The sequence below is a fragment of the Salvia splendens genome, chromosome 6 (assembly GCF_004379255.2).
Source record: "Salvia splendens isolate huo1 chromosome 6, SspV2, whole genome shotgun sequence".
NCBI lineage: Eukaryota > Viridiplantae > Streptophyta > Magnoliopsida > Lamiales > Lamiaceae > Salvia > Salvia splendens.
In genome coordinates, this window is record NC_056037.1 from 11,001,502 (window position 1) to 11,011,779 (window position 10,278).

The following is a 10,278-nucleotide window of genomic DNA, read 5'->3' on the forward strand; positions in this document are numbered from 1 at the left end:
TGCCGACATGCGGCAAACAGATGCCCATGTTCGACTTCAGAACGATATTATCGAAGAGGTTTGGACGCGGAAGGGTTGACGTTGATGTTAGTACTTTTTTTTATTTTATTACTATGTAATTTTTTTTTCAAATCATGTATGTTTTTTTTAAATGAAGTTGTTAATTTTTCCCGTTCGTATTCGTGTTGAAATTTTATTTCCGTAAACGTAAATTGCTTTATTTGTGAATTTGTGATTTTTTTTATTGCGGGAAGTCCTAGTGGGAAGGGCGGATTGTGAAGGGGATGTCCTAGTGACGTGGCAGTGGGATGGGAAGTCCTAGTGACGTGGCGGGAGGTGTTTTCGGGATGTCCTAGTGGATGTCCGAGTGGGACATCCGCCCACTGGAGATGCTCTTAATACAATTAATCAACGGTTAATATAAGAGATTTTTCTAATGTCAACATTTCCTACAAATTCTTTACACTCCGTTGACATCGAACAATCAGAATTTGTACACCCCCATTGACAGAATTTGTACACTCCGTTGACATCAGCCCTCCCGTTGACAGAATTTGTACACTCCGTTGACATCAGCCCCCGTTGACAGAATTTGTACACTCCGTTGACATCAGTTTATATAGTTTGTATTATAGAGAGTTTGAATTTGATCACACCTCTATATATATATATAATGCTCTAAATTCAAATCCTATTTTCAAGCACTATTCATTAAAATATCAACAGACATATTAATATAATACCGTTGGAAAGAAAAAACAAGACTCTAATGTTAAGTGTTAACCCTACCTACAAAATCAGCACCTACTAGTGGGAGACGAAGAAGAATTAGATCTAGATCTACTTTTCAAGTTCTTAGCAACACTTGGACTATTGTCTTCGAATTTGTTAAGTCCTATGCGTTTCTCTAAAATGTGTCCATACACATGGAGAATCGTGAGTTGGGAATAAGTTAAAAGATTCACGGCTAAGTACACACCCGAACGTGGAGAAATTGCTAGTCACTACTATCCTTTGGTGAATCAAAATGTATTCAACCAAATCACATTTAATTTATGTATTCTATGTGAATCTTCATAAATCCAAAATATACACGTAAGCGAATTAATTCACATAGTCACCTAAATAGATACGAATAGAGATCCGTTTGTTTAGTAGCATTTCCATTGCAAAACCCCAACACCATCATTATCTTATAAACTTTTGTCGAACAGTCGTGTTACAAAAGAATTGAACTGTACACAGCTGATGCAACCTCACTTTTGTTTTTTACAAAATATCAAGACATAGGAGATTATTGAACATGACTCTGAACGAAATAAATTGTACTGCATGGATGATATGATATAGCTCAAAAAGACATCTCATATCTTAACCATATTTTGCCTTTATATTTTTACCAGAGCTACAACTCGTCTTTTACATCTGTTGTCAAAAACTTCATCTGCAACCCATCACTAGTCTACACAGTGTCGAGATTATATAGTGTCTCACGATTATCCATCCACCTTAACCTCTATGCAGCTACTCTTTTACCCTAAAACCGAGTCATTTTTGTTAGAACGCTCTACAAGAAGAGCAAAATCAAATATTTACCTAAAAAAACTGCAGCCAGAGCAGGAGACAAGGAAGGAAATAGCAAATAGTACATGAAATAGTAAGCTTAAAATGTTAATGACTTGACTTCAATTTCAATTGCACTAAGAATTTGGCTTTCAAATAATCCACCTCATCACAAAAACCATGAGCGAGCAAATATGATGCTGCTAGTTTCATTTTTCAAAACAGAAAAGATTCATTCCGATGACAGAAACTGGTTTGTCAACCAAGTTGAACACCTCAAAAAATATTTGCTTATTCAGAATCCGATCGTTCTCTTCATTTCTCAGAAATCAGATGCTAAAATCTATCGTTTCCATAAGCGACCCTGTTGTTTTTGCCCTTGCATACGCCTGCAGCACATATTTCCATCAGTGCATTGAACACCAACAAAATGTGAAATGACAACATGAAACACCTTGCCCATACAATAAATTAAAATATACTATAGTAATTTGTAACAAAGTCATAATGGAATATAAATGAGTAATAGTAATTATACATTATATATACCGAGATTAGCAGAATATAGAAGCTGTAGTACACATATATGACTATTAAACTTCACTAATCGCTACTTAAAGTGGTGAGATATTACCATAAACCAGTATTTCAGAAGATGCAACATTCATTTGGGAAAATAATATTCCTCGACTACCAATCGTCCTACCTCAACCTCAATCCAAAAAAGAAATGGGGAAAAAAGAACTAGAGGAGGAAATTTGATTGGTAATGGAAAAAAGGAAGGGAAAAAGAAAAAAAACTGACCTTTGATGCTCTTTGGATCTTTCAATAAACTCGTTGGCAACATCACGCCCTTGGTATGAGGTTAGAACAGTTCTGATGTCAGCTGGTCTGTGCTTAGCAACATCTGCACTCAAACAAATTAAACTACATTTTCCAACAGAAGTGGAAAATGGGTAGAAAACTGTATATTAAATGCTTACATTCAAGAAATGGAATGAGATCTACAAGTGCAGTATCTTCCTGTTCTCCTTGCCACGGTTTTACTTGAACAGAGTTTTCAGGCTGAAGGCTACTTTCAAGTGCATGACCACTAATATATATAACCTTAGCAGGATCCCGATTCAGTATTGATAGGTCCTATAGAAAGATTACGTCAGAAAAAAAAACAATATTCTACCTATGAAATAATATCCAGAGTATTGCGACTAAAACAATGAAAACCAAGTAAGCTTGCAAGCATAAAATAGCTTGTCAATAAGGGAGAGATGGATTCTTTTCATAAAATCTTCACCATGAGCAGAATTAAACTCAGATGCAATGTTCTCATGATGCTAAATTGCATTCACAAATCAATAGTAGCAGTTCTAAGTCTTATATAGCAAACATAGTACCCATCAATAATGTATTCTTACAATGTAATCTTAATTGATTACAAACAGCAACTCACATTGTTGATTCTATGCTCCTTGCTTCTTTAGCAACAAGCCTGACAGAAACAACTCAACAATGTATAGTGACGGCTACTATTTTCAGCAAGAAAAAGAGGGAGTGATGGAAAATGGTGAAAAATGAAGCCAACACTCAATAAATTGACACAAAGAAAAAGAAGTGAATTGCTAGCTATTCAGTCTGCCCAAGTGTTGCATGATAATAACCAAGAAGGAAATGAATTGTCTGGCATTTCGGTAACATTATGTGTAAATAAAATTACAATAGATGTCTAAAGTAAAAGTGAATAGATGTACCCTATAGTGCTTGCCATCAACATATTTTGTTTCACCCCTGGAAAGCCTATACCGGATACAGTGCTTTGTATCCAATCTTTCAACAACAGGATCCACATACTGTGATTTTGAGGACAGATGCAACAAGTTCCATAATAAACAAAAAAATGTTAGCAATATATAGGAGGTGAAAGTAACAATGTCTTTTATTTATCTAAAAAAAAAAGTAAAAGCTTACCATATTTAGTTGGTCAGAGTATACTATAATTTCATAAAATTGAGCTAAATACTCGAGAAAAGCATCAACACCAGGCCTCTTAAATGTTCTCCACCCTCGGTCACGCTTCAAAAAACACAATCAGGAAAATGCAGTGGTTAGTATATGTACACCATCAGAATTTCATCAAGAAAATAATTGGAAACCAATGACATATTTTTGTCTACTTATATAAATATATAGTGGATGATCATAGACTTATAGTAAAAACACCCCATACCGCACCCCCCACAAAAATGGAATTATGAATGATGCTTCTCTACATGCAATTGCAGATTAGTGCTTCTTTATGCATACAATATTGCTTCTTTTATGTCAATATTTCTTTATACACACAATTATGATTCTTTTATCAATGATTCTATATGCATCCAATGATACAATAATGGTTCTTTTATGTATGCTTTTTCATACATACAATAATACTTCTTCGATGTTAATGTTTTTGCATTACATAATTCTATTTATGACAACTGTGGATCATACAAAGGTTTATTTGATCCTCTCCCTATATGTATATGGATATCTTACAACAAAATTACGGACGTTACGTAGCAACCAAATTAATGACAAGAACAATGTATGATTAGACATAATGTAAATGTAATCAGTGCATATTCACCTATGAGGCAATAAATGTGACCATCAAGCAAAATAGTTGAAGAAAAAGCACACAGATGTTACCTTCCAATCAGAGTATATCAATGTCTCATTCAAATCTAGAACAAGGGTAAAAATATGCTGCTCCAAAGGGTGCAAATCAGGGAGAAGCTTATCTGATGTTGGTTCGGTGAAACCCTGAAACAAATTGACCAGATATTCAAAGAATCTTTAAGTTGGTCAGAGATTCAAACAAAGTAATGATCTCTCGCACTCAAACGTGAAAATCTAAAATTATGACCTTAATGTGTTCTTCAGCTAACCTCCTCAAATCAAGGTAAACATCAACTAATTTAGCAGGACCTGTAATACACAATTTCAAAATGAAACAACCAGTGAAATTAAGACATAATCTTCAGGAATATTACTGAAACTAATTGATTAAGACCAGATGTAACAAACTATTATATCTTATCCAGTTACAATAGTACTACAAAAGAAGACCTTCAAAAGAAAACCACTTCACCTGACATTGTTGCAGCATGTAGATAAGCTTGAAATTTCTGCAGAAATAATTTGGTACATGGATTACAGATTGTTAGTTCATGCCTCTTGATTTTCAGCATATCAGGAAGAAACTGAATCTCAAATTTTAAGAGTAATAATCCAAATAGCCCAAGGGCACTCAGGAGAAGATCATGGGCACATGAGTAGTAAGTTTTCAGATCAAGGAAATTGCTACCCTTGCTATTTCCCCAAATCTCATAACATCTCATTTTCTGATCAATCTCTAGAGTCTAGGGTGGGCATCAGTAGTTGGACCAGAGCATATCAACAATAAAGTAGCAACTATAGATTACAAGGCTCCAAAATATCCAACACTTATTAGATGCTACTCCTACTAAATAAATCATGAAGGTAGTTTTCTATAAGAACATATGAAACTAATGTGTACAAGAATTAAGCCTGTAACTTTAAAGAGTACTACATGTTTAGTCTTTAGAGTTTAGACTCATGTTCTAGTTTAGAATGCCATTATCAATGTGTCAAGAAAACATTAAACCAGGAAACAAGGTGACCCGTACTTGTCTTCCTTGGCACCTTAACATGTGATAATCTAACTACCAAAGGAATTTGTTACACACAAAGGGCAATATTGATGGAAGAACATGCCTTTTCCACTCTCATTGACGCTCATCACCATCCATTATATTTATCATAAATAATAAAATAGTAGTATATCTTTAGTTATACGTGGATAAAAATGAATTTGAGCAGATGCTCCTTAATCACATGAACTAACATATAGGCAAAAGCTAAACACAGAGGGAGCAGAAAACGCACATCCAGAGAAGTTGCATCATCGCCAACAGTGTACTTGGCCGATGCACGAAAGCCCTTTGTCTTCTCATCAACTTCATCGGTAGTGTAGGCTACAAATTAACATGTAGTAGTAGCATTTAATTGAGGTAAGAGCTTCAATTTAACAGTATCGCGTATACAAATTTAAAATGCAGACATGCAATTCCCACTCTGAGCCAAAATTCAATAATATAGCAAGTGAATCGTCAATTAAAATGCGAACGAGGGGATACCAACCATAGGTTGCGTAGGCAGATGTGGCGACACCACCGGTCAAGGCAGCAACAAGACCGTACTTGAGAAAGGCCCAGGAGCTATTCGGCGCCTCGGCTACCGGCGGCGGGCCACTGGGAGGCTGCGGCGTCTGGTCAATGAGGAGCGATGCTGAGATGAGGGAATCTCTTGGGGCGTCATTGGCGGCGCTGGTGGAAAATGGGCGATTACTCCTCGAACGCGAAATGATAGAATTCAACCGCGCGCATTTCCGAGAGATTGCAGACATCGATCAGAGTTATTTGATGGATGGAATCAGCTAGGGTTTTGCAGTTTCTGGGTGTGGGGTTTTTCCTTGCTTAGATTAACTCAACCGAATAGTCTGTTGAATTATATTTACTGAGTGACAAGTAACTAAATTATGTCTCAATCAATTCGCCCTTCATCATTTTAAGAATTACTATATGATTAAAATATCCAATTCACTAAAAATATTGAAAACCCAATAGAATCAACAATTCACTAAAAATATTGAAAACCCAATAAAATAAAAAATTACAAAACTAAAGTTTAGAAAATAAAAAAAATTACATAATTAAAATCCTAAAACAGACAAATCACATAATTAAACTAGATACGAGTCCCACGATCATCATCTAGTGTGATTCCAAATGGATGGCGATGCAGCTCTTGGCTAAGCCACTCACTCACATCCATAAATGTGGCTTAGCCATCAAATATTCCCTTGCCTTAACTCTTCACCGCCTTCTTGTTGTCGGGGTGATAAAGTTTGAAAGCATATTTCAAAATATTCGCCTCACTGGATCCATTGTCCCATTATTTTTCTTCGGTATTTTAAATGACGCAACACTTTTGGGCTCACTCGATCAAAATGAGCATGAATCTTCTTCTTGCAGGAGCAAATAAGAGTCTCATCAAACTGAGTCCGGTTATATGCCTCAACAACTTTTACCCAGAAATCTTTCGCCTTTTAGTTGTTTCCAAGGACAGATCATCTAAATTGTTGACAAAAACATGGAAAATCTTAATTGTTTCCTCCGAGGCTGTTGAAACAATAGAGTTTGATCGACAAGAACAAGAACCGAAGAAGAAAGAAAGTATATTTTCTTGGGAGAAAATTGTAGGAACCTTTTATTGCTATTCAAGAAGGATGATTGATCATCAACTGACTACTTTTAACTCTACATCTGCTATCTATATTCATCACAAAACTAATGAAGTGAACGAGTAGTTACACTTCTTGATCGGTTGCAAGAGCCAAGCTCAAACCGAGCTCAACTTCCACTAACTAACAAATCCTAACGGCTAGTAGCCGTTGGCTCCCAACTAACTTTTGAATTTGCTTCCTTCGATTGTGTGTAGCTTTCCTCACCATTGCTCCCATGCACTTTAGCTATACTTCACTCAGTTACAATCTCCAACAGAGGCGGACATGAACCGCGGTGTCAATTGAAAGTTGGATTTCATCCAACAACTGCGTGGGATATCCGATATGTTGGATATTTGGGGAGGTAGATACATTGGGGTGCCAATGGGTGGAACAATGAAGATCCGATAGAAACAAAAGTGCATACAAGTAATGAGCCCACCGGAAACGAGTTGGTACTTGGTATACTCCATTCTTATTGACTTGTCATAAGGAAATATGAAAATTGAGTGCAAGAAAGATTTTTTTTTGGGTGAAAAAATAATGAGTTGAATGATGTTTTTTTTAGGTGGTAATAGAAGGTATTGGCAGGGGAAAATGAAAAAAAAAGGTAGAAACCTGCCAAATAACATATAGTACTATATTTGAATAGTACAGTAAATTTTGAATTTTAATTATTTTCTCAGATATATAGATAATTAAAAATGCTCAAACATTGGCTACTTGTAGGCCCGCGAGTGAGCATAACGCCCAGCAGTGATTGGTCGGGCCGTCGGGGTGCGGAACGTCCCTCCTCTCTTTGCGCCTTCGTGTAACGTCCGTTCCACCAATATGCCTGCAACGTGTTCTGCCAGAATTATATTCTGCTACGTGACCAGTGATGACTGTTGCATATACTCTTAGACTCTCTCCATCTACAATTATTTGTCTTGTTTTTCCATGCGAATCCGTTTTTAATACTCCCTCCGTCCCCAAAGAATATGCACTTTGGGTTCGGCACGAGTTTTAATGCAAAATTGGGAAAGTAAGAGAGATGTAGAGATAAAAAGTAATTAAAGTATTGTTAGTAGAGAAAATGGGTCTCACCTCATTAGAATGAAAATAGTTTTCAAAATTGGAAAGTGCATATTTTTTTGAGACAGACTAAAAAGGAAAGGGTGCATATTCTTATGGAATGAAGGGAGTAATTAGTTTCTTTCTATTCATGCAAAATTTATTAGTATATGCTTGAGGATTTGTGTTGATGTATCTATTTTTTCAAATTAGATCTTGCTTGTGGTTATAATTGTAACACAAATTAGAAAATGTGATAAGGAAATATGGACCTTGAAATGGAGGCCCCTACAAATTATCCACACGGCCTCATTTTTCACTTGTACACGTCCTCCACCTCAAATATTCAATCATACTAATCTTCATCTAATATTAAATGTACATTGCAGACTGTTTTAACCACGTCCTCTAATATGTGTTATCAAATCACGGCCATATCTTTCGACATTAATTCACACGTTGTAAATTTATATCACAGCATATATGTACTCATTAGAATTATGCTTATTTGTATATACATTAATGCTTATAATATACTATTGTTTAATTATACTATAATAATTATATACAAATATCAATCGTTCAAATAAATGATTCTGAAAAAGTAAATCCATATAAGATCTCACCCTTATATATATATATATTGTATTTACACATGAGTAGTGCAATTCTAAATACATACCACCCACCGCATCAGTACCATATCCACGTTACGTACTTACTAAATACACCCAAATTCTTATTGATAGAATTTCATTTTCTATTTAAATAAATTTTGTGGCATTCATTGATACAGAAACAAAACTTGTTGTATATACTATCCAGAAGTGTTTTTTTTCAAGGATCAATACTGATCCCTAGTTTACTTCTTATCCACAAATTAATCATATATCTAGCTAGTTTCTTAATTGCCGGTGATCAACATTTTTTATACTACTAATTAGTCAGAACTCCTATAAAATGAAACCACCTCTCACATTAGGTTCCAATCTCACTACCCCTCTCTCTCTCTCTCTCAACATGTATTTGAAAAGGCTGTCGAGAGATATTATGAAAGAAATAGAGGTGAAGCGCTTCAGTAGGCTCTTGCCTTTGAAGAAGACCATCACACACTTACTCCTCTCTCTTTCCATACTTTCATTGCTGAGCTCCTCCACTTTAGTTTACTACCAAAACTTGCACTACTTCTCCACCAACACTTGCCAATTCACGAGAATCGCAATGAACAAGAACTTCATTTTCCTAATCTGCAACGGCATCCTCGTCTTCCTCGCCAAAACCTCCTCCTTTGTCCGCCCTCCTTCGCCTTCTGATCTCGACCACGCGCTGCACAAGAGAATCGGCAACGCCCTGGAAGAAGAGACAGAGGCAGAAGAAACCCTTTCAGATAAACATATAATAAGCTTGGGAGATGAAGAGACGATTAGTCCGTATCAAGGAGAGGAGGTGGATGGTGAATTAGATGAGATTGAGCTCCGAGATTGCTGCCTTTTCGAAGATGTGGATGATCGAGATCAAGAGGTTTGTAGAGGAGGGGAAGAAGTTGATGAAATAGAGAAGCTGAGTGACGATGAATTGAACCAGAAATTTGAAGATTTCATTAGGAGGATGAAGGAGGAGTTTCAGATTAATGATCATCAACGAAAACAACTAGTCTTGGTTAACTAAAATTGTAGGTTTTTCTTAGTTTATGTATAGCGTAATAGAAATGCGGTGTATGCATATATTTGTAAAATGAGGCATATTTAATTTGTAATTTTGGAGTACTAAATGTCAGATCTCAGATGTAATATTTTCTCTATCCTAGTTGTTCTATTGAACATATTGGGGAAGGCCATTTGCCAAATTAATTAATGCAACGATGACATTATGTTTGTGTTGACGTGACACAATATGATACACTGAGAAAAATAAAGTAAAGTTAAAGAAGAAAATAATGTGTACATATTGTGGTGTTATATAGTATATATATGTATATGAACACGATGAAACACAAATACAAAATGAAAATGATTGTGTTTTGTTGTGTTGTATTTGTGTCGAGGTAGATAATTATGAAGTTAAGTACTAGTAACACCAATTAATTCAAATATGATATAATCATTAAATTCACCGACACACTAATATTAGTAATCTAGAATCAGCCAAAAACGGGTGGCTACAATTCTCACCATGCTAATTATTAAAGATGCGGTGTTAAGAATTAGGTATGTGTCTTAGTTATATCATTTACTCTTGAACTTGAAGAATAATGATTTAGGAGGGTATTAGTATCTGACAAGTGACACGTATTTTTTCAATTTGACGACTGTTCC

General features: G+C 35.6%; 2 protein-coding genes across 2 annotated transcripts; one reads left to right on the forward strand and one right to left on the reverse strand.

Moving 5' to 3' along the window:
• Positions 1-1,650: 1,650 nt before the first annotated feature.
• On the reverse strand, positions 1,651-6,120 carry LOC121806282 (mitochondrial import inner membrane translocase subunit TIM50-like). Its single transcript, XM_042206274.1, has 10 exons — positions 5,767-6,120; positions 5,512-5,600; positions 4,694-4,730; positions 4,469-4,530; positions 4,252-4,365; positions 3,529-3,633; positions 3,312-3,410; positions 2,547-2,703; positions 2,368-2,470; positions 1,651-1,952 (listed from the first exon to the last, which is right to left on the reverse strand). The coding sequence occupies exons 1-10, from the start codon at positions 6,029-6,031 to the stop codon at positions 1,907-1,909; spliced, it is 1,077 nt and encodes a 358-aa protein (XP_042062208.1). The 5' UTR covers positions 6,032-6,120; the 3' UTR covers positions 1,651-1,906.
• A 3,064-nt stretch (positions 6,121-9,184) lies between these two features.
• LOC121808776 lies at positions 9,185-9,631 on the forward strand. Its single transcript, XM_042209355.1, has one exon. It carries the CDS (start codon positions 9,185-9,187, stop codon positions 9,629-9,631), a length of 447 nt encoding a protein of 148 aa, XP_042065289.1.
• Positions 9,632-10,278: the final 647 nt, after the last annotated feature.

What these genes read in the sequence shown, in the direction of transcription:
- LOC121808776 (XM_042209355.1), top strand. Translation starts at nt 9,185, where the DNA reads ATGAACAAGAACTTCATTTTCCTAATCTGCAACGGCATCCTCGTCTTC.
- LOC121806282 (XM_042206274.1), bottom strand. Translation starts at nt 6,031, where the DNA reads ATGTCTGCAATCTCTCGGAAATGCGCGCGGTTGAATTCTATCATTTCG. An exon ending in ACTCTGACCAACTAAATATG is followed by an intron (nt 3,411 to 3,528) that starts GTAAGCTTTTAC and finishes TCAAAATCACAG; the next exon opens with TATGTGGATCCTGTTGTTGA. An exon ending in TTGATGGCAAGCACTATAGG is followed by an intron (nt 2,704 to 3,311) that starts GTACATCTATTC and finishes ATCTTTCTATAG; the next exon opens with GACCTATCAATACTGAATCG.